Source organism: Lepidochelys kempii, chromosome 1 (genome assembly GCF_965140285.1).
Source record: "Lepidochelys kempii isolate rLepKem1 chromosome 1, rLepKem1.hap1, whole genome shotgun sequence".
Lineage (NCBI taxonomy): Eukaryota > Metazoa > Chordata > Testudines > Cheloniidae > Lepidochelys > Lepidochelys kempii.
In genome coordinates, this window is record NC_136380.1 from 321,786,716 (window position 1) to 321,812,008 (window position 25,293).

The window sequence follows — 25,293 nt, forward strand, 5'->3', positions numbered from 1 at the left end:
TAAAATCAATATTATTACTTCAACAACTATTACATTTTCATTTCTCCATTGTATAGTTTTCTCCACTGGAATCAACTTTTCTCTATCCTATTTTCCCTATGCTTAGGGGCCACTTTTCTTATTCTCTTTAGTTAAGAAACAAGACAAGGTACCAATTATTATTTAGGTGCTAACATTTCAAATCAGCAATCCCAGCCAGTCTCCTTTAATTGCAATATTCCCACCTCATCGGCACCACAGCAGAGAAAATCAGTCTCTTTGTAAGTGCGTTATTAGATACAAAACACGCCAAAGGATCAGTGTAAGTCTATTATTCTCGCTCAGACAAGCTAAGTAGCAAACAAAAACTACATTTAGTGCCAATTAAGGTTGCAGCAGTACACATTTCATTCTCCCAGAAGTTAAAGGAATAGAAAGAAGAAGCAAGACTTGTACATTATTTTTCACTTTCATATTGCCTATATCACTACTGATAACGCATTCTAAAACTTCACAAGGCTTTCACTTCCATCACCAACAGATCCAAAAAAGAAATATGTACCCCAGCTTCCTCAAACTTGCTCTCTAACACAAAAAACCTTATGGTGACCGCTCTTGGTTTTATATCAACAGATCAGTACACCTGACTATCACACAATCCAGGCATTTGGGAAGTTCTTCTGCCTTGTCACTGCTGAGGTTCAGTGCCAATGTGGGAATCCATAAGCATGAAGGCCACGATCTTGGCCAACAGTGGGGACTGAAAAAATGACCTCCGGAGTTGAATCAGTCTTTACAGCATGTGTTAAGGGGCCAGCTTCAAGCTGACAACTGTCACAGATACACATTTTCAGTGGACCAGATACAGAGAGGGCCACAGCATACACGCTACCAGTGGTTACACAGGCAAAATGCATGACAAATGACTGAACATGTGTGTAGTGGTCCCTCGCTCTCCAATGGGGAGGGAGGCCACTCTGCCTTGTTGTAGGGGCGGTGGTCTTCGGGCTCAAGCCGACACGGTCCGTCTAACAAAAGCAACCACACAATAATAGTCTGGGCTCCTGTCCCCACCCGTGGGTGGGGGCCCACTGACGTAGTCTTTAGCCCTCAGCTCACTCAGCTGGGGCTGACAACAAGTAACAGTCCGAGGCCCCTGCCCTTGCGGCGTGGGGTGGCTGGGCTAGTAGCACGCTATCACCTATGCCTGCGGGTCAAGGCAGTAAGCAAATATACACAATCTTTAGCCCTCGCCCTTTGGACAGAGCAGAGCGGGGAGCAGGCTTTAGCCTAAACTGGGGAATAGGTAGCCAGCAAGCACACAGTCAATAGGCTCTAGCCCTTTCGGGAGGGCAGAACAGGGAGGAGGCTTTAGCCTAAGGTTCAGGTTCAGGCTCACGCAGCCAGCAAACACACCATCAATAAGCCCTGGCCCTTTGGGCCGGGAAGAGCAGGGGGCAGGCTTTAGCCTAAGCTTGGAGCTCAGGCAGCCAGCAAACCCATATACTCTCGGGGTTCGGGGGAGGTGAGCGCCCCCACAGTCTCAGGGGCTCCAAAAGGGGTTGATCATCCAGCACGCAGTGTAGGGTGCTGACAAGGGTGTTCGGGGGGCACAAGCCTCCTGGCCTAAGGTGGGGAGTCTGCCACCCTGGGATTTGGAGGGGCGGGGGACATGCCACCCTACTCTACTGCATCCCAGCCCAGGGCCCTAGCAGTGTCAGAGAGGTCTGCCACTGGGTCGGCAGGAACCCAGCCACAACACGCCGACCTAGAAGCAGTCAGCCCTGTAGCTGGCCAGTTGTCGGCTGCCCCTGGGTTACTTCCTCCCTCCCCAGGGTTTGGTACCTCAGGTATCCACCAGTTCTCGGGCTCCTCCGGGTAGACAGCCTATGGTAGTCCCACTAACACCTCATCTGGGTCCGTCTCCTCTGGGGGCAGGGTGTGGCAAAGCATGGATTCAGCTCCTGGGCACTGCAGCAGGGGAAGGAGGCGGCCATCTCCTTTGCTGGCTCCCACTCAACTGAGCTGCAGGGCCCTCCCTTTATACTTCCTGTCCCGCCCCATTCCTTCTGGTGAGAGGGGCGGGGTGGGTTTGGCTCCGCCAACCAACAGGAGCATAGTGGTCCCTTGCTCTCCAGTCCGGAGGGAAGCCACTCTATCTCACTACAATGTGTATTGATGATTCAGCCCATAACTTGCAGGTTTTTTTTTTTTTTTTTTTTTTTTTTACTGAAAAACTAATTAAAAGTTGTCTTTTCACTTCATAGCTCTCCTACAACCACACCATCATTCCCTGCATAGATCAGCAGCAGGGCTTGAACCCTAGACCTTCAGACCCCTAGTTTATACCCCTACTGTAGCTGTGAGAGTAATTACTAGCTCTGTTGTAGACTAGCCAATGGGGGAGAACTTGACACATACTTTCTCTGTGGGCTTTGCAGGTATTTACTAGTCTACAGCAGAATATCACTGACCAGAAATCCTACATTCTATCCCCAGCTTTCGGAGAAGAGTGTGATTTATAATGTTTAGAGATAGGATAAACTCTGAAAGGAATTATTGTACAGTGAACTAGATTGGGATTTATCCTGTTAGAGACCTGGGGTCTGGGCTGGAAATGACCTTGCATAAACTCTGTACTAACTTTTTTTAAAAAATGGAAGGCGTGTTCAGCAGCTCTTCCCTAAACATCTTTTGAGGTTGACGTTCATGGCTTTAGTCAATAATAAGGGTAGTGAATTGAATGGAAATGTAAATAGAAATTACAATTAAATTCTCCTATTATCTCTATCAATTCATTTTTGATCAAGCCACCATGAAAAATTCAACTAGTACTCTAAGTTTATATTCTATACTTCGGATTTTCCCATCTCAGTGAAATATTTTACAAAATAAAGATTTTAAGTATCTGTTACCACTGAATATTGTAACAACCTGAACTATGATTCTGTTACCGCGGCAGATAAAACACACAGTTTTAGTTTCATGATAATTGTGGTAATATATCAGAAAAATAGCAAACTGCAATTGGAAAAATACTCAGTATAGCATAAATCACAGCTTATTCTTTAAGGTCAAAGCCTCCTGGCATTGACAATATAATGGTGATAAAACTAAGAGAGATGTCTAAAATAAGGTGGATACATAATCATAAGAAGAACAAATAACTATACTCTAGCCTACTTTTAAGTGATATCCTGTATGGCTCACCAAACAATGCGTTATTTTATGAGGCAGTGTAGTCTATTGGACTGAGTTTAGGTCTGAGAGCCATGAATTCCTGAGTTCTAATCTTGGCTCTGACATTCCCATGGGACCTTGGGCAAAATCATTTTACCTCTGTGCTTCAAGTTCCTCATGTATAATATATCCCTTCACAAACTGTTGTAAGTACTGTTTAGATAGAGCTTTGAAAACCTAAATCCTTTGAGAGATATTATTGTATTTTAAACTGCACAAAAACTCAGCCCACAGGACTGAATTCATGACAAGTTCTTAGTGAGTGCCATTTTAGGTAGCAGAATTAGATCTGTAAAAGTATTTGTGGGGGAAATCTTTTGAATATATTGAATGGGAAAGTACAGGTAATTCAACAAAGAGGGTAATAAAATAAAAGGGAAGAAGAGGAAATAGAATCATCAATGAGATTACATTCTGACTCGGCAAAGGCTAGAGCATAGCATGGTAGAGCAAAAAACAACTCTTAAAATAAATGCAATAAAAATATCTCTGACTCTGTCAAGCTTCCTTCCCCACTCTGAACTATAGGGTACAGATGTGGGGACCTGCATGAAAGACCCCCTAAGCTTATTCTTACCAGCTTAGGTTAAAAGCTGTCACCACCAAAGTTTTACACAAGGAACAGGGAAAGAGCCCACTTGGAAAAGTCTTTCCGCCCAAAATATCCCCCCAAGCACTACGCCCCCTTTCCTGGGAAAGGCTTGATAAAAATCCTCACCAATTTACACAGGTGAACACAAACCTAAACCCTTGGCTCTTAAGAACAAGGAAAAACCAATCAGGTTCTTAAAAGAAGAATTTTAATTGAAGAAAAAGTAAAAGAAAAACCTCTGTAAAATCAGGAAGGGAAATACCTTACAGAATAGTCAGATTCAAAACATAGAGAATCCCTCTAGGCAAAACCTTAAGTTACAAAAAGACACAAAAACAGGAATATACATTCCATTCAGCACAACTTATTTTATCAGCCATTTAAACAAAACAGAATCTAATGCATATCTAACTAGATTGCTTACTAACTCTTTACAGGAGTTCTAACCTGCATTCCTGCTCTGGTCCCGGCAAAAGCATCACACAGACAGAGAGGACCCTTTGTTTCCCCCCACTCCAGCTTTGAAAGTATCTGGTCTCTTCATTGGTCATTTTGGTCAGGTGCCAGCAAGGTTATCTTAGCTTCTTAACCCTTTACAGGTGAAAGGGTTTTTCCTCTGGCCAGGAGGGATTTAAAGGTGTTTACCCTTCCCTTTATATTTATGACAGACTCATTTCTTGTAGAAGTGGGGCTCTTAAGGAGTGATATGAATGAACAAAGGGCAGTGGTCCGTGCACCTGCTTAGGAAGATCATCTAATGCATAGTGTCTACTGTCAAAGGGATCAGTGACAAAGTATTTACAGGTTTCAGAGCAGCAGCTGTGTTAGTCTGTATTCGCAAACAGGAGGACTTGTGGCACCTTAGAGACTAACAAATTTATTTGAGCATAAGCTTTCGTGAGCTACAGCTCACTTCATCGGATGCATTCAGTGGAAAATACAGTGGGGAGATTTATATACATAGAGAACATGAAACAATGGGTGTTACCAAACACACCGTAATGAGAGTGATCACTTAAGGTGAGCTATTACCAGCAGGAGAGCGGGGGGGGAACGACCATTTGTAGTGATAATCAAGGTGGGCCATTTTCAGCAGTTGACAAGAAGTCTGAGGAACAGTGGTGGGTGGGTGAGGAGGAATAAACAAGTGGAAATAGTTTTACTTTATGTAATGACCCATCCACTCCCAGTCTCTATTCAAGCCTAAGTAAATTGTATCCAGTTTGAAAATTAATTCCAATTCAGCAGTCTCTCGTTGGAGTCTGTTTTTGAAGTTTTTTTGTTGAAGAATTGCAACTTTTAGGTCTGTAATTGAGTGACCAAAGAGACTGAAGTGTTCTCCAACTGGTTTTTGAGCGTTATAATTCTTGACGTCTGATTTGTGTCCATTTATTCTTTTACGTAGAGACTGTCCAGTTTGACCAATGTACATGGCAGGGGGGCATTACTGGCACATGATGGCATATATCACATTGGTAGATGTGCAGGTGAACGAGCCTCTGATAGTGTGGCTGATGTGATTAGGCCCGATGATGGTGTCCCGTGAATAGCTATGTGGACACTGTTGGCAACGGGCTTTGTTGCAAGGATAGGTTCCTGGGTTAGTGGTTCTGTTGTGTAGTGTGTGGTTGCTGGTGAGTATTTACTTCAGGTTGGGGGGCTGTCTGTAAGCAAGGACTGGCCTGTCTCCCAAGATCTGTGAGAGTGATGGGTCATCCTTCAGGATAGATTGTAGATCCTTGATGATGCGTTGGAGAGATTTTAGTTGGGGGCAGAAGGTGATGGCTAGAGGCATTCTATTATTTTCTTTGTTGGGCCTGTCCTGTAGTAGGTGACTTCTGGGTACTCTTCTGGCTCTGTCAATCTGTTTCTTCACTTCAGCAGGTGGATATTGTAGTTGTAAGAATGCTTGATAGAGATCTTGTAGGTGTTTGTCTCTGTCTGAGGGGTTGGAGCAAATGAGGTTGTATCTTAGAGCTTGGCTGTAGACAATGGATCGTGTGGTGTTGTCTTGATGAAAGCTGGAGGAATGTAGGTAGGAATAGTGGTCAGCAAGTTTCCGGTATAGGGTGGTGTTTATGTGACCGTCGCTTATTAGCACTGTAGTGTAGTGTCCAGGAAGTGGATCTCTTGTGTGGATTGGTCCAGGCTGAGGTTGATGGTGGGATGGAAATTGTTGAAATCATGGTGGAATTCCTCAAGGGCTTCTTTTCCATGGGTCCAGATAATGAAGATGTCATCAATGTAGCGCAACAAGAGTGGGGCATTAGGGGACGAGAGCTGAGGAAGCGTTGTTCTAAGTCAGCCATAAAAATGTTGGCATACTGTGGGGCCATGCGGGTACCCATAGCAGTGCTGCTTATTTGAAGGTATACATTGTCCCCAAATGTGAAATAGTTATGGTGAGGACAATTGCAATTCTTCAACAAAAAGACTTCAAAAACAGACTCCAACAAGAGACTGCTGAATTGGAATTAATTTGCAAACTGGATATAATTAACTTAGGCTTGAATAGAGACTGGGAGCGGATGGGTCATTACACAAAGTAAAACTATTTCCCCTTGTTTATTCCCTCCCACCCCTCACTGTTCCTCAGATGTTCTTGTCAACTGCTGGAAATGGCCCACCTTGATTATCACTACAAACAGTTTTTCCGCCCCCACTCTCCTGCTGGTAATAGCTCGCCTTAAGTGATCACTCTCTTTACAATGTGTATGGTAACACCCATTGTTTCATGTTCTCTATGTATATAAATCTCCCCACTGTATTTTCCACTGAATGCATCCGATGAAGTGAGCTGTAGCTCACGAAAGCTTATGCTCAAATAAATTTGTTAGTCTCTAAGGTGCCACAAGTACTCCTTTTCTTTTAGAATATTTACAGTTTCTTCCATACACTAACTTATCAGACCTGGTGCATCATTTCTACCATGGTGTCTACAAGAAATGAGTCTAATGTATTTCACTCCCAACATTTGCGGGGCACAAAGGTGACTGAAAGAGTGGGAGAAAACAGTAGCAGGCAATGTGCTCACACAAACAGGCAGAATCTGTTCATTTGTACATTAATAATGCAGCAGTACAGCTGTCTCTTATAAAATACTCAGACGTTGCATCAAAGCTTGGATCTTTGAACAGTAAAGTCCTGGTAGCTGAAATGAATATATTTAATTTGTTTATTCCAAGAGCGAAGAAGGCTGACCGAAAGGCAAAAGGCAATCTTGAGCCAGATATATTCCTGCTGAGTATGTCCTCTGAGCTCTTGAATTAACTAAGCATTTTGAGGATCTGGAACCAATCTAATAATATCCCAACTTAGTATTTCATCTTTCATTTATTTTTCAAATCATCCTAATATCTTGTAAGGAGATATCAAATTGATCATAAAAAACAATGAACTGCAACAGTCACAAGTAAATAATTTTCCAAGCAAAGCTTTGAAATTTAACGCTTATATTATGGTATTAAAGTTACTCTCCTTTGTATTACTTACCCTCCATGTATACATGCAGAAGAAAAAAAGACTATAATATTTCACCCCATATTTTCTATTTACATATGTGTCTTATCTACCGAGTGTGTGTAGGCGATGAGGAAGATGCTATAGGCTCTGGGAGCAGAAAACAGCATAAATGGATTTAATGGAGGGGATGGTGCTCAGTGCTAACATATAATTGGGAGGGAGAGGTGTCCAGCATTAAGATATCGTTTGGGAAATGGCGTAAATTGAAGTAGCCTGGTAGCATGTTAGGAGGCAATATGAATTAAGTTATTCATGGGGAGCTACTCAGAGTTGATTCACCGGTGGGGAGGCAGCATTGAGTGTTTTAATTGTGGTTAGGAGGGCCGCCCAACGTTAATTAAAACTGCCTCAATAAATCAATTAATTTTGTTTTGTTAAATCAATTAATTAATCTGGGCAGGGCTCCCATGCATGGCTTGCAAGGGGGCAGTATATTTCAGCAGTTTACATCTTCTTAGCTATTGCATATGTAGTATTTAGAGAAAAGTAATAACATCATAAAATCAAACTACTATTTTTGTGTGAAATAAACAAACAATCTAAGTTCTACAAATATAGGCGACCTTAAAAAAGCAGCCAAATTCTTCCCTCCTCTACACTGGTGTAAATCCCATTGCAAACAACTACAATGTCCTCACTAATATCTGCATCTTGGAACCCAATCCCTGTCTATCCATCTTATTTCAGAATCATTCCAGCAATATAACCCATTCTCTTCTGCTAACAATTTGAATAATCTCTAAAAAGAAGAAACTAATGTAACATGAATTGTACTAACAAAGCAGTTCTATAACTTCATTCTGTGTGCTCCCTCTTCTCTGCTCCATATCTAATGTCATTTCCCCTGTCTTTTTTAGGCACATTTAGACTGTAAGCTCTTTTGGCCAAAAACTGGCTAAAGTTTTCAAATGTGGGCACCCAAAATAAGTCCCTATATTCATAGTTAGGCACTGGAGTAAACAGTCTGGTTTTCAAAGATGTGGAATTGTGTCTGCCTGGCATTTTTGAAAAATAGGCCATTCCATGCATGTTTGCTTATTTGGGCCTATGTCTTTCTAATTTATGTAGAAGTGCCATGCACATCATTGATGCTATACAAATATTAATGATAATAAATAGGAATCACCACCATCACATTTTAAGATAAAATGTATAGCTCAATTTACCCTCAGCCACTTACATTTTTAGAAAATCTCACTGTGAAATTCCCAAAGTTTCCCTATTATAATGTTTCCTGAAATCTTTGCCTCAGTGACTGTCTCAGTTTAAGTAAAACTTTCTTGAGAGTGTACTTCCTCCCACATACCACACCCCACTATCTGCTGCTGTTTACAGACAATCACTTCAGGTACAAGAGCTGACACTTACAAAGAGAGTCAAACATGGTCAATTTTAGTACAACTGTTGTTGCTCTGTCAAATTCATACACAAGTAATCCTGTAAATAATGTCCTGCTGGGAAAAATATATCCGTAGATATCTGCAGGGTTGAATAAAAACATATTTACTTACTTGAAAGTCTCTTTCTTCCAGTATCTCTTTCCTCCACCTGACAAGGAAGGCAGCACAGACGTACAAGTGAAAATGAGAAAAACCCTCAGGTTCAGACTAAAAAACAAAAAACAAACAGAAATTAAATTTACTGAGTCATTACTTTACTTATGTCATTTTACCCCAATTATATATAAGACATTCAATATTGACTTGGTGTTGACGATATCAAATGTTTAAGAGAAACAAAGAACACAGACTATGTGCTTTCTTAATCTTCATTAGGTCTAGAATCTTATTAGATTTAAGGGACTTAAAACTCTATTTTTCACATCCCAAATGTATTATGACTTCATCTCTGTTATAAGCATCCATAGACTATATCCTATACTGAGAACCAGGCCTGGGTGCATATTTCTCAAAGTTAAACTACTTTCTTTCCAGCCCATTCCAGGCTTTTCCCTTTAGTAACTATGTTCTATGAATTACTGTAAGCTCAAGCACACTCCCCCAAACCCAGTGTTACAACCATATGCCCCATGTCCACTACTTTGAGTGTGGAAGTTCAATCTAATATTCATTTCTGTGACGTTGCACTACATATGTTTTATGGAAATATGCTTATGAGTGTAAATATGATGTAACTGGAATATGCTTTATACAAAAGGTCTCTTGTAAGGTATCATTACAAACCCTATAATCTCACTGAGTGTGTTCATCCTATTTGTATGTAGGAATCATTCTTGTATCTGAAGCTAGAAATATGAAGCATAACTCTGAAGTCCTATTGTAATTATGCAAAGTGTGGGCCATTAATGGTGGTTTAGAACCTTGATGGCTGCCATTAACTAAGACATTTGGTGGTAAATGGCTCTGTTTACTTGCAAACCTCCCTGGGTACCTGCGGGCCAGCCCTGGAAGAATGAGGTCCATATCACATGATACAGAAATCCATCTTAAACCAGTTGCTTTTCCATTTAGAGGTGGGGGAACCAGAGAGACAAAAGTTTCCCACCTTGTGCCAAAGCTATAAAAGGGGGTGGAACAGAACAAAGAGGGCGGTCAGTCATGAGAAATCCCCTAGTTACCACCTGAGCTGGAACTAACAAGTGCTGTACCAGGGGAAAGGATTGGGACGAGGCTAGGAAGGAGTCTAGTCTGTGAAAGAAGCTTATTGAAACATCTCTGAGGGTGAGATTTACCTGTATTCAGTTTCTTAACGTACTAGGCTTAGACTTGCGTGTTTTGTTTTATTTTGCTTGGTAACTTACTTTGTTCCTTCTGTTATTACATGAAACCACTTAAATCCTACTTTTTATACTTAACAAAATCACGTTTGTTTATTAACTAACCCAGAGTAAGTGATTAATACCTGGGGGAGCAAACAGCTGTGCATATCAGTGTTATAGAGGGCAGACAACCATGAGTTTACCTTGTATAAGGTTTATAGAGAGTAAAACGGATTTATTTGGGGTTTGGATCCCATTGGGAACTGGGTGATGGAGATAGGTGATCTGCTGAGCAGTTTTTTGTTAAAGTCTGCAGCTTTGGGGCATGGACCAGACCTGGGTCTGTGTTTGCAGCATGCTGGCATGTCTGGCTCAACAAGGCAGGGTTCTGGAGTCCCGAGCTGGCAGGGGAAATGGGCTCAAAGGTAATTCCAGCACATCAGGTGACCGTCCCAAGGGGGTCTCTGTGACCGAACCCAGTCACAATTTCTTTCTCAAGCCTTTTCACTGTAGTAATACAGTGCTGTGTCCATTTGTTACCTTTTTTGAAAAAATAAAATGTAAAGTTTGGTGGGTGTTGACCAGCTGCTAACGTATCACATTAAATCCAACAAAAATTGTACCCTCTCTGCATTTAATAACATGAACACTACAGTTTAATTCTGGCACACAATCAGTTGCAGGCCCCAATTTTGTAACCAAATCTGCTCGTTTTCCTAATGCATTTTGGAGTCATTTATTTGAATCCCCAACAAATGTCATTTTCTATGGCTCTTGGCCGTAGTTTAGATTTCACAAACATACTAAAGAGTTAGTCCAAAGGCATGATCTCCATGTACAGTATTAAAGAAAAGTATTTCCCTAAAGCAAGATCTGTGGCCTATTTAAAAATGTAACTGGGTAGAATTTTATTTGAGACTGATTTCCAATTACTGCTGAACTAGTAAAATTGAAATAAGAAAACTATGATCCAACTTATTTTTGGTGTTAGCATTGGTTTACAGAGAACACACACTATAGAGAAGTCTCATTAGATCAAAATTTTGGAAAAAAATTAATTAGTTTTTTGAAGTTAGAAAACTATAGCTCTGATAAATAGAGGGAGTACAATTTAGTTAAGATATTTAACCAAATAATATAAGTAAATATAAAATATAGTAATTGTCCTTCATAAAAATCTAACAGAAGTCTGGATGTTTTCTTAATCATCTTAGCTGGTCATTGCAGAACTATTTCTCATTGCTTTCCTACAATTTTGTGTGCAACACACATACTTGAGGTTGGGGCATTTGTTATATAATTCATTGAGTTAGACTTTTCTTCTTGTTTTAAACAGGCTATATATTTTCTGTGGAGAAACATACATCTGGAGGCATTGCACGTGAAGCCTGAATGTGGACTAGTGCAGTGGTGACTCCTGTCCTTGTCCATCGGTGCCGTTGACTTCGGGTGTGTGCCCATTGGGTCCGTAGTTACATCGACAGCACCTGCCACTGTAGATCTTCATGAGCCATGGGTACTGGGCTGAAAATGTCTTGGTGCTGGCAGTACTGAGAATATCAAGCATGCCGGAGATTGTTTAGGAATAGTGTGGGGCTCACTAGCATGAGGACTTCTTGCTCTCCTTTTTGATGACTTACGAGAGGGGTCAGTGGCTGGTTCTTTGACCCATAGCCTTTGGATGTTGACCATTGTAGGGAAGAATAACATCTGCTAGGTGACTTTTGGTGTGGGTCTGGGGAGGGTTGGAAGGACTCCCCCAGAAATATTATCTTCTGTCTCAACTCCCTGTCCATGCAAGACCTGGGCCTGAGTTGCTGGCAGAGACCACACTTCTGTGGAATGTGGCCTTCCCCGAGTAAGCGTACACACTGGGAGGAGTGATTGTCTGCAACTGGGATAGCCTCTTTGCAGGAGACACACTTCTTGAAGCCCGGTGAACCAGGCATACTTTGTTGTGGGAAGGGTCCCCAACAAGAAAATAACACGGAGGAAAATAAAGTCTTTTTTTAAGGAAGAAAATAAGAAAGAAGGGGAAAAAACTCTACAACTACAACTCAGTACTTGGAGATTGACTAGCTATAGACACGTAAAATGAAAGTAAGGTTGTAACAGACTTTGAATAGCTTTGTCTCTAGCCGGGGTGGTTGAGAAGGTTGGCTAGCCTTATGGCAAGGCATGAGGAGAGAGAGTGCATGTGCGGGCCCAACAGACACTGCTACTGAAGATCTCTAATCAGCAGTGCAGGGACGCAAGCACACCTGTAGTGGAGCACCTATAGGGACACTACTCGAAGAAGAAAATGCAATTCCTTGTGTTGGAATTTGCTTGGATTAAAAACAACAGTCTTGAACACCATCAGAGAGGGCAGAGGGAGTACCGGATTTACCATGGTGCCGGTCCCAGGCTCGAAAGTGGTCCCGTCCCAGCCAGCTCTTCTCTGTCCCCTGCCCACCGCTCTCTCCTGCCAAGGCAGCGGGCAGAAGCTTGGTCCTGCCGGCTCCTGCTGCAGGACAGACTCCATCAGCAGCCAAGCTCCCCCATCCCCTGCCTCTTCCCACAGTGTGCCGCGTTCCTGGCCCTCCCCCTCTCCCTGCCACCAAACAGCTGATCGCCCACACGAGGGGGGCCTTGGAGAAGGGGGTGGAATCAGGGCATGTCCCTCCAGCCCCCTGCTGCAAGACTCTCAGGGCAGGGGGTTGGGGCTCTGGGCTGGGGTTCTGGGGGTGCTCCCAGCCCCAAGCCCTGACTCCTACACCCCCTCACACACCCCCAGCCCTCTGCCCTGACTCCTGCACCCCCCACACATACCCATACCCCCCACCCCATGCCCTGACTCCTGCACCCCCTCACACACCCACAGCCCTCTGCCCTGACTCCTGCACCCCCCACACATACCCATACCCCCCACCCCATGCCCTGACTCCTGCACCCCCTCACACACCCCCAGCCCTCTGCCCTGACTCCTGCACCCCCCACACATACCCATACCCCCCACCCCATGCCCTGACTCCTGCACCCCCTCACGCCCCCAACCCTGACTCCTGCACCCCCCCACATACCCACTCCCACCCTGACCACCAAACAGGATCTCCTGCACCCCCCCTCACATTCCCACCTGCACCCCTCACACCAAATGGGAGATGCCCCAGGTAAGTGCTCCACACCTCAACCTCCTGCCCCAACCCTGAGCCCCCTCCCTCACTCTAGCTCCTGGCCAGACCCTGCACCCCAACCCCCAGCCTGCTCCTGCACCGTAACTCCGTCCCAGACCCTGCACCCCCAGCTCTGTGCTCAGTGCACCCCCACCCTCAGCTCAGTGCAGAGAGAGACAAAAAGAATGGGCTAGAACCAGGGAGAAGGTAGGTACCTGCTCTATGTGGGAAGGGGCCGGGGGAGGATCCTGTTTACCCCCTCCCCAGCCCTGCTGCGTTTGCAGTTTACCCCGGCCCCTCCCTTGCTCCAGAGACCAATGCTAGCTCCCGCCACGCTTCGCTTTTGCCCCCAGCCCCTACATTGCTCCCATCAACAGGGACTAATCCTTCCCCCATGCCCCACGGTGTTCATATTGCCCCTGGCTCCTGCCTTGCTCCAGCTGGGGACCAATCCTCCCCCACCACGCCCCGCTGTCAGGGTGGATAAAAATCAATGATTTTTTTTTTAAAATACTCAAAAATCTGATTTTTGAGGGAAAAAACCTATCTAAAGATAATTATAATATATCTTAATTAAAACTAAGATCATCATGGAATAGGGATTATAAATTCTAATTCTACAGTATGAGAAAATATATGCATATAATGTTTAAGAAAAGTTTTGCAAATGAGTTATAATAGTTCATGGATTAGGGACCCAATTTTATGGGGTTCCAGGGGCTTCTGTACAGATTATTTAGGTTAATCTTTCTATCTACCCAGTGGGACTCAGTGTTCAGTCTAGAAGATACCATCAGAGATGCTTAGTTTTGCAGTTCTCAAACTGTGGATGTGTGTCTCCAGAGGTAACATGCTTGTTAACAGCAACAATGTTTTTAAATAAATAAATAAATATATAGACGTGAGAAATAACAGACCTCATCCCTATTGTCCCTCTGCAAATTTGTGTACACAGAGTCAATCCCTTACCTCTCTTTAAAAGTGAAAAGTTTCAAAAAGTTCAATGAATAGAAGATTGTTGGGGGCGGACAATGAGAAGAAGTCTGGAGATAAATGTGAGAAGTGAGGGACATACGTTTTTTTGTTAAAATATTATGTTTGCCGTTGAAGAAAAATATCCAAAATACTTAAAGTTGTTGTTTTAGTTAAATAAAACAATTTAAATGTCTGTCTGGTGATGTTCTCCTCCTAACACAACATAGCAAGAAAATCCTCCAAATATTAATGATTAACCTGTTAAATTGGAGATAGTTGACCTCCCAATGACTTCATAAATATCTGCTTCAATTATCTTTGGTAAATGAAATAACCAAACAATAATTCATTTTCTGATATAGCTGTAAAACTCATCTGAAAAGTTTTTAAAATAAATCACTTTAAAAATGTATAGTGTGTAACTTTTAAAAATGAAACCTACATCTATCTCTGAGTTGTGAAGAATATGTATTAAGTTTATAATAACCAACAAGAATGCACTTTTATGTAGAAAACCATGATTAAATCGAGTCTTCCTGACCAGTATTTTAAATCATGATTTAAATCAAATCCACCCTGCCCGCTGTGCTCTTGCTCCTGGCCCCTTCATTCCCCAGGGGGCCCCACAAATATGTTTGTCAGAATTTCAGTTTTGCTTTTTACTTGAAAGACAATGCCAGTGCCCCATAATTATGAAGTAGCACTGGTTCAGTCTTGATTTAGAGAGAACACAATCTACCATCACTGACCCTATTTTCCTGCATTATACAATATCTATTATTATTAATATTATCAACAATAATAATAATCCAGTTGTGGTATAAAACTCAAAAGTGCTTTGTTGCCAAGTATAATGGACAATTAAGGAATCAATGCAGGCAGGACAGATCACTAATTTCTCTGCCAGATACTTACATATCTGACAATACATATTGTACTTATGAATGGTCCTTGCACAAGGGGGAGGGGGAGTGTCATTGGAACAACTGCAGTACCCTAAAGAGTGGAAAACCCCCTCTTAGCAGCTGCTTCTCATACCAGGAGAGTAAGTGCAAGTGGGAAGAAGTCAGTGGAGCCTTCCATTCCCTGTTAGCAGGCAGGTGAGTCCAAACATAAGCTTGACCAAATCAAGCAGTCATAAAAACAGGGTAGCGCCAATCTTTTCAGGAAACTTTTGAATTTCCACTTGAACTGAAACAAGGGACGTGCGATGCCAGGAGAAAAAAAAAAGCGAATTAATTTGGGAATCGTGGCAGGAAAAAGTTTAGGAATAAGTGCCTTAGGAAAAAGGCATGTTTTTACAACATGATAGCTAATATATGATAATTAACACATAAATCTTAGTATAGACAGGACAAGTTGTGGCACCTTAGAGACTAACCAATTTATTTGAGCATAAGCTTTCGTGAGCTACAGCTCACTTCATCAGATGCATACTGTGGAAAGTGTAGAAGATCTTTTTATACACACAAAGCATGAAAAAATACCTCCCACAACCCCACTCTCCTGCTGGTAATAGCTTATCTAAAGTGATCACTCTCCTTACAATGTGTATGATAATCAAGTTGTGCCATTTCCAGCACAAATCCAGGTCCCCCCCCCCCCCACAAACCCACTCTCCTGCTGGTAATAGCTTATCTAAAGTGACCACTCTCCTTACATTGTGTATGATAATCAAGGTGGGCCATTTCCAGCACAAATCCAGGGTTTAACAAGAACGTCTGAGGAGGGGGAGAGTAGGAAAAAACAAGGGGAAATAGGTTACCTTGCATAATGACTTAGCCACTCCCAGTCTCTATTCAAGCCTAAATTAATTATATCCAATTTGCAAATGAATTCCAATTGAACAGTCTCTCGCTGGAGTCTGGATTTGAAGTTTTTTTGTTGTAATATTGCAACTTTCATGTCTGTAATCCCGTGACCAGAGAGATTGAAGTGTTCTCCGACTGGTTTATGAATGTTATAATTCTTGACATCTGATTTGTGTCCATTTATTCTTTTACGTAGAGACTGTCCAGTTTGACCAATGTACATGGCAGAGGGGCATTGCTGGCACATGATGGCATATATCACATTGGTGGATGTGCAGGTGAACGAGCCTCTGATAGTGTGGCTGATGTTATTATGCCCTGCGATGGTGTCCCCTGAATAGATGTGTGGGCACAGTTGGCAACGGGCTTTGTTGCAAGGATAGGTTCCTGGATTAGTGGTTCTGTTGTGTGGTATGTGGTTGCTGGTGAGTATTTGCTTCAGGTTGGGGGGCTGTCTATAGGCAAGGACTGGCCTGTCTCCCAAGATTTGTGAGAGTGTTGGGTCATCCTTCAGGATAGGTTGTAGATCCTTAATAATGTGTTGGAGGGGTTTTAGTTGGGGGCTGAAGGTGACGGCTAGTGGCGTTCTGTTATTTTCTTTGTTAGGCCTGTCCTGTAGTAGGTGACTTCTGGGAACTCTTCTGGCTCTATCAATCTGTTTCTTCACTTCCGCAGGCCTAACAAAGAAAATAACAGAACACCACTAGCGGTCACCTTCAGCGCCCAACTAAAACCACACTATCAGAGGATCGTTCACCTGCACATCCACCAATGTGATATATGCCATCATGTGCCAGCAATGCCCCTCTGCCATGTACATTGGTCAAACTGGACAGTCTCTACGTAAAAGAATAAATGGACACAAATCAGACGTCAAGAATTATAACATTCATAAACCAGTCGGAGAACTCTTCAATCTCTCTGGTCACGGGATTACAGACATGAAAGTTGCGATATTACAACAAAAAAACTTCAAATCCAGACTCCAGCGAGAGACTGCTGAATTGGAATTCATTTGCAAATTGGATACAATTAACTGAGGCTTGAATAGAGACTGGGAGTGGCTAAGTCATTATGCAAGGTAACCTATTTTCCCTTGTTTTTTCCTACTCCCCCCCTCAGACGTTTTTGTTAAACCCTGGATTTGTGCTGGAAATGGCTCATCTTGATTATCATACACATTGTAAGGAGAGTGATCACTTTAGATAAGCTATTACCAGAAGGAGAGTGGGGTGGGAGGCGGTATTTTTTCATGCTTTGTGTGTATAAAAAGATCTTCTACACTTTCCACAGTATGCATCCGATGAAGTGAGCTGTAGCTCATGAAAGCTTATGCTCAAATAAATTGGTTAGTCTCTAAGGTGCCACAAGTATTCCTTTTCTTTTTGCGAATACAGACTAACACGGCTGTTACTCTGAAACAGGACAAGTTGTAGTTTTACCTAAACTCCCCTTTTAGATTCATTTTGATCAGCTAAGCAGAGTAAAATTATAACTTGCCTGCTCTGCACTAGGATTTTTACCATATGAGCTATCATGTGTTCATTACTTCATTGTAACAACCACACTTTTTTCCTAGTGTAGACATACTCCTAGAGAATTTCTATTTAAATACTGGGTTCAGAGCTGACTGTTTAACATATGAAATTGGATAAAATGACACCTGAAGATGATGTAGCTGTAGGAACAGCATTCAATACCAATTATCACATCAGTTTTTGTTCAAGAAAATATGAAGAAATTGAAAAAAAAAAAAACATTTAAAAATCCAGAAAGCCATGTAGAGGTCAAAAACCTTTTCTACCTTATTCTGAACATAATTAACAGAAAATGAAAGATTTTTCCTGTTTAGTTGCATCATTAAAATTCCTTTATAGCTTTCTCAAATAAAAAATGGTTACTAACTTTCTGTAACTGTTGTTCTTTGAGATATGTTACTCATGTCAATTTAAATATAGGGGTGCACATGCCGTGGGCACCGCCGCTGGAAAGCTTTTCCCTCAGTGGTATCCATCGGATCGGCTCTAGGGCCCCTGAAAGTTTGCCCTCTTAGCGCTGATATATAGGGGCCTTCTGCCCCGCCGCCCTGAGTTCCTTCTTGCTGGCCAGCTCAGACAGAGGTGTAGGAAGGTGGGTTTTGGAAAGCATATGAGCAACACATTTTGAAGAACAACAGTTATAGAAGGTTAGAAACAGTTTTTGTTTTTCTTCTTGCTCATGTCCATTCCAATGTAGGTGGCTCCCAAGCAGCTGTAGGAGGTGGGACTGGAGTTCAATGACAAGTTTTCCTAAATGATTTAGTCCTTTCTATGTAGGAGACCAATGCTCGTCTGATGTCTAGCCAATATAGCCTCTGTTCCTTGTTATCTACGTGCAGTTTTGGGTAGAAGATGGGAAGAAAGATGTCCTGGTTATTGTGGAAATGCAACATCACCTTTGGGAGAAAAGTTGGGTGAGGGTCCCAGGGCGGGACCAGCTGTCTCACCTGAGAGTACAGTCTGTCCAGCCCCTTAAGAACACATCTACAGAGCAAGTTAGCAAAAATTGACCCGCCATTTACCCCTGCATGGAAAACCAAAATTGCTGCCAGGTGTACTCTAATCAATGACACTGATAGGCCTTGCTGCTTCAGGTGTAGCAAATAGTTCAGAACAAACTGCATTGATGCTCGGATGGGTGAGACCTTTTTCTGTGCTGACCAAATTGAGAACCTCTTCCATTTTGCCAGGTACATGGCCCTAGTGGATGGATTTCTGCTCCCTCAAAGAACTTCTTGAACTTGACCTGAGAATGCTAGCTCTGAGGGGCTCAGCCATGGCTTTCAGGCAATGAGATGGAGGGATTCAAGGTTCGGATGAGGTAGGCATCTGTGATCCTGGGAGAGGAGATCCAGAAACAGAAGCAGGGTGATTGGTGTTTCCACCGAGAGGTCCAGGAGGGTGGTGAACCAGTGTTGACGGGGCCAGGCCGAGGTTATCAGGCTCGTTCCCTCCTTTATGACCTTAAGCAGAATCTTGTTTATGAGTGGAATGGGAGGCAATGCATAAAAGAGATGGTCCTTCTATGGGAGAAGGACCGTATCTGTGAGCGAGCAGAACTACAGACACTTCCTGTTGCGCCTCGTTGCAAACAAGTTGTCAAGGTTCCCTCCCCACTCTGAACTCTAGGGTACAGATGTGGGGACCTGCATGAAAGACCCCTAAGTTTATTCTTACCAGCTTAGATTAAAAATTTCCTCAAGGTACAGACTTTGCCTTGTCCTTGAACCCTATGCTGCCACCACCAAGTGTGTTAAACAAAGAACAGGGAAAGAGCCCACTTGGAGACATCTTCCCCCCAAAATATCCCCCCAAGCCCTACAGCCCCTTTCCTGGGGAAAGCTTGATAAAAATCCTCACCAATTTACATAAGTGAACACAGACCCAAACTCTTGGATCTTAAGAACAATGAAAAAGCAATCAGGTTCTTAAAAGAAGAATTTTAATTAAAGAAAAAGTAAAAAAATCACCTCTGTAAAATCAGGATGGTAAATTACCTTACAGGGTAATCAGATTCAAAACATAGAGAATCCCTTTAGGCAAAACCTTAAGTTACAAAAAGATACAAAAACAGGAATATACATTCCATTCAGCACAACCTATTTTACCAGCCATTTAACAAAAGGAAATCTAACGCATTTCTAGCTAGATTACTTACTAACTTAACAGAAGTTTGAGAGCATTCCTGATCTGTTCCCGACAAAAGCATCACACAGACAGACCGACCCTTTGTGTCCCTCCTGTGCCCTCCAGCTTTGAAAGTATCTGGTCTCCTCATTGGTCATTTTGGTCAGGTGCCAGCGAGGTTATCTTAGCTTCTTAACCCTTTACAGGTGAAAGGGTTTTGCCTCTGGCCAGGAGGGATTTTATAGTCCTGTATACAGAAAGGTGGTTACCCGTATCTTTATATTTATGACACATGTCTATCTGGGGAGTTCCCCACCTCTGAGAAATGTCCTTCATGACATCTGGGCCAATAGACCACTCATGACTGGAGATGATCCGCTGAGATGATCCTCTAACTTGTTCTGTTCCCCCAGAAGATAGGAGGCCTCAAAGTGGGTTGAGTGGGTTATGCAGAATTCCCACAGGCAAAGGGCTTCCTGGCATAGGTCAGAGGAGCATGTTGCTACCCTGTCTCCTTATTTAGATCATCACTGTAGTGTTGTTTGTAAGCACTGACACAAATGTGCCTTTCAGATGGGGCTTGAACATTTGGCAGGCAAGACACACCGCTCTGAGTTCCCTCTTGTTGATGTAGATTGAGAGCTCTTCCTGGGACCAGAGGCCATGAGTTCTGAGGATCCCCAGATGGGCCCCCCAACCCAGGGCAGGAGCATCGGTGACTAGAGACATTGACAGCTGTGGTTTTGCGAACGGGACACCTGCGCACACTGACCCCCGATCCAGCCACCATAAAAGGGAGGTGACCACTGAAGAGGGAAGCGTGACCACTATGTCCAGGCAGTCCCATCTTGGTCAGTAAAGTGATGCTAGCAGGTCTGAATCACAGCCTCAAGTGTTTCACTACATACATGCTTGATGCCATATGCCCCAGCAGTTTCAGGCAATTTTTTGCCATGGTGATGGGATGGTTTCTGACGCTCTCTATGATCAAGCCCAGGGTCTGGAATGTGGCTTCCAGAAGTAAGGCTCTGGTCTGGACCGAATCAAGGACCGCCCCTATGAATCTTTTGGACGGGGGAGATTGTGGATTTTCACATATTTATCAAAAGGCCTAATTTCTGGAAGGTTGACAATATTAGCTGTATGTCTGCCTCCACCTGCGCCCTGGTCTGCCCTCTGATCAGCCAGTCATCGAGAAAGGGATATACCTGAAACCTTTGTTTCCTTTGGAAAGCCACAACAACCACCACGTATTTTGTGAAAACAGGCCAAATGGAAGTAACATGAACTGATAGCGTACTTGGCCCACAATGAATCTGAGAAGAACGGTGGTCAAGGATACCATGCGGAACTTCAGCTTCTTCATGAGTTTATTGAGGTTTTGCAGGTCCAGGATGTGTCAGAGACTGCCATTGGCCTTTGAGATTAGGAAATAATGGAAGTAAAACCCCTTGACGAAGCCCTCTTGGCTTCAGAGGAACCTTCTCTACTGCTCCCACTTGCGGAGGTATTCACACTTCCTGAATTCGTGAGTAGGGTCCTTGAAGAGGGACGGGGAGGGAGGGTAGGGAGGCAGGGAAGAACTGACGTGCAGAGTTTATCCCAGTCCTATCATGCGTAGCACCAAGTGATCTGAGGTAATATGGGCCCATGCCCAATAGAAGTGAGATAGCCAGTCCACAAACATTAGGAAGGTTGGATCCAGACACTGCCCTGGTACAACGTCCTTGGGCACACCCTCAAAAGGCCTGTTTAGACTGAGACAATTGTCTCGTGGGCTCAGACCCATGGGCTGATGAGGGCTTGGGCGGAGGCCTCCTTTTGTAGCTCCTACCCCACCTCCTATTATAATCCTACCTGGACTGAGGTTGGTAGAAACAAGGCAAAGGCTGGGGCTTAAAGTGCTTCCTCAACAGGGCCAGTGTGTGTAGGCCTAGCGACTTTAAAGGTGACCCTTGAATCCTTTAAGCTGTGGAGCTTAGAGTTGGTTTGCTCTGAAAACTGAGACATACCTGAAGGTCCTGAATTGTTTGTTGCATTTTATATGGAAGGCTCGAGGCCTGCAGCCACAAGCTTCTCCTCATAGCCACAGCCAAAGTCATGGTTTGTGCAGATGAGTCTGCAACATCCAGTGCCACTTGCAGGGACTCTTTCTCCACTCCTGTGCTCTTCTCAACTAGAGCATAGAACTCAGTCCTAGATTCCTGTGGCAGCAACTCCTTACATTTAGTCAGTGCCCCCCCAGGTGTTAAAGTCATAGCAGCTCAGGAGCACCTGCTGGTTGGGAATTTGAAGCCATAGTCCTGCCATGGAGTAGATCTTTCTGCCAAAAAATGATCCAGCTTCTTAGCATCCTTGGTCTTGGAGGTACGCTCGTGCTCCCCCTACCTCTTTCATTCATTTGCTGCTGATACTACTAGCAACCCTGGGGGAGGATGGGTGTACAGATATTCAACCCCCTTTTGGGGGGCACAAAATACTTTCTCTCCACCCTCTTTGTCATGGGTTGCAAGGAGGCTGAAGTCTGCCACAGGGCCTTAAAGAGCTCCAGGATAAAACTGTTCAGAGGCAAAGCCACTCGTGATTGGCCTGAAGGGGCCAAGATGTCCACCAGGGAATGGGAGGCTTCTGAGATGTCCTCCACCTGGATTTCCAGGTCCTGGGCTATTCTCTTTAGAAGTTCCTGGTGCACCCTGTGGTCATCTTGAGTGGGAGCAAATGAAGTTCCTGTTACTGCCTCATCTAGGGAGGAGAAGGATGCTAGGACCACTACTGGACTCTGTTCCTTCCCTTTGGCAACTGAAGAATCCTGTGATGCCAGGTCCTGAAGTTCGGTTCTGGGCTCGGTGCTGGGACCTAGTCCCTGAACAGATGGAAAAGGTGGGGGAGCTCTACCCTCTGACACAATAGAATATGACTTCCTTGACTGAGGCCCTTGGGTCCAAAAAAGCTATTACATAGGAACCTGCCACTGTGCGGGCCAGGTCGTTGGTAGAAACCGTTAGCTCATATCAGCCATCAGGTGCTGGCAGTCAGACCTCTGCTGGCTCCTCTGGGAGCTGTAGGACTCTGGTTTGGAGTCCGATGGTGAGGCAAGGAGTCACTCCCCAGTGACCACAGGGGAGCTGTGTCTGATGGTGCCAGGAGGGGAGTGACCAGTGCTGCAAATTCATAGTGGGTTTTCCCTTTGGCAGTACCTGTGGTCTTGGTGCCATAGCTGTTTTTGTTTCTAGTGCCTGTTCCGGGAAGGCGGTACTGGGAGGGATAGCAGGTCTACTGCTGCTTCAGAAGCCTCTGGAACAGATGGAAGTACCAGCACTACACTCTGATGGCTCTCCCTCCAAGGAGGGTCCAATGGTACCAGACTCTATGGTTCCCCTCGCTAGGCTGGAGTTGACGGTACCAGACTGGCAGCCATTGATGTGAGTGGCCTGACATGGGTCTCACTCTGCCAGGCTCCTTGTGATGGGTTGGGATTTGGGGAGTGTCCATTATCTGTCTGTCGTCGTTCCTTGCGTGGCACTGGTGACTGAGATTGGTGCCGAGTATCCCCATGAGGGGTAGATCTCCTCTGCACTGGAGATCCCTGGTAGTGCTGAGTCCTGGGACACAGACAAGGAGTCCTCTCTCATTGCCGGAGAGGCTGAGCTACACTCCCTGTCCCTCAGAGAAGCCGGCGTGGTTCCCAACGAGGTGGAGGTACTCGGTGGTGAGTTATGACTTGGCTCCGAGGAGGAATGAAGTGCTGCCTCCATGAGGAAGAATTTGAGTCTCGCTGGTTTGAACCCCTTACAAATACTGCAGCGGTCCTGCAGGTGAAATTCCCCCAAACACTTAAGGCAAGCAGAGTGGGGGTAACTAATTGGCATAGGCTTATGGCAAGCCTCACATGGCTTAAAACCCCAAAGACCGAGGCATGCCCTGGTGCCAGGGAAGGGAAAACCCCAGGGAGTGGGGTCCTACTCTATTACTACTAACTAACACTAAAACGATCATAACTAACTACTATTTTATGAGCTATAGGCAGGAAAAAGAGACAAAGTCCACTGGGGAGAATACTTGTGCGAGCGCAAGGATGAACAGAATTTCCAGTGACTGTCACAGGCGATAAGAAGGAACTGATGGGGCAGTGCAGCAACAGGCCCCTATATATCGGTGCTATGAGGGTGCATCTCCAGGAGGCACCAGAGCTGACTCGATGGCTATCACTGAGGGAAAAACTCTCTAGTGGCAGTGCATGCGGCATGTGCATACCTACACTGGAATGGACATACGCAAGCACTCGAAGATCAATAATAATTTTAAAAAGATGTCAACTGACATCAGGAAATTAAAATAAATAAAATCAAAACCTTTTAAATTAATTATAGACAAATATTAATTTGTTCTACTTCTTGCTAGTAAAGGATTACAGCCAGTCTCTGCTTTAGTATAAATAAAGCAAATGCCATGATATGTGATTGCCTTTTAAGCATTCATTAAATCGTTCAATTAATGAATGCATAGTTACTCATTAGTAGTATAATATATAGCCATTTAAAAGTTACCAACATACCTTTAACATTTCAAGGAAAAGAACCATAATGTGAAAGGCAAAAGAGAGCGCGTAAGGTTTATGTTAAATTTACAGGATCAATAAAATGAGTTTTGTAAGAAGTACACTTCAAATTTACTCCCATGAAACTGGAACAGTGAGTACAATAGTTGTCTGCTAAATTCAAACTGCATAGAATCATGTAAATATAAGTTTTTATCTTAAAGAAAGCCTGGTAAATTTCAATAATGTTGTTTTGAACTATTGCCTTTTTCTCCTTGCTTTGGAAATGAAACCTATTCACCACTGGAATGGTGCCATGATGCATTTGGAAGCCAAATTACCACATTTTACTAGCACATCAATGATGACCTTGCAGTAAACTCCCTGTGATGCTCTTACTTTTGTATGAGGCTTAAACTAATTCAAGAGTCTGGGTAAGAATAAACTTTGGCCTCAATGAAAACAAGAGAAAAGGCCTGTGGCCATGCATAGCAGTAGAAAACCTGAAGGCCTAAATAAGACAGCCCACATTCCAGACCTAAAATAAAATTCCCACACCCCAGAAGACAGGCTACAGTTGATGAAGGAGAGAAGAATCTGTATTTGCGGAGCCTACGGCAGTAATCAAGAAGCTAGATGGAAGAAGACAGCAACCCAGTGCTGCCTGATGAACCTATGCTCTGAGTTTAGATCTGCTTAGCCCCACACAGAACAAAATCACCCCACATCTGGATTCCCCCCCCCCACAGTAAGCCCCTCCACACTTAGATCCTGCTGGGCTGAGCCTGCCTGAGCATACCTTGCGATGTGGGAGCTGCAGACTGTTCTTTCACATCGGTGCAGCCAGTGTGCTCCCCGCTGCCATGCTGGAGCCTCACATTTATTTATTGACAAATAAAATGTGCAGAATTTTAAAACATTGTGCACAGAATTTTTATTTTTTTGGCACAGAATTCCCTCAGGAGTAACAAGTACAGGAGAAGATGATATTGAGATTGTTTGGTGGTAGGGAGGTGGGCGGATGGGAGGGAGGGAGTACAGAGACACAAGGAGAAGGGAAGGAGAAGTAAAAAGAAGAAGAAAAAGACCATTTGTGGT

General features: G+C 43.7%; 1 protein-coding gene across 3 annotated transcripts in view; it reads right to left on the reverse strand.

Moving 5' to 3' along the window:
- Positions 1 to 25,293, reverse strand: part of TBC1D22A (TBC1 domain family member 22A) — a 443,842-nt gene that overhangs the window by 89,404 nt on the left and 329,145 nt on the right. For all 3 annotated transcript variants that reach the window (XM_073328376.2, XM_073328375.2, XM_073328374.2), the window contains one exon: positions 8,845 to 8,940. In XM_073328376.2, coding sequence (XP_073184477.1) covers positions 8,845 to 8,940 — 96 coding nt within the window. The remainder of the gene's footprint in view (positions 1 to 8,844; positions 8,941 to 25,293) is intronic.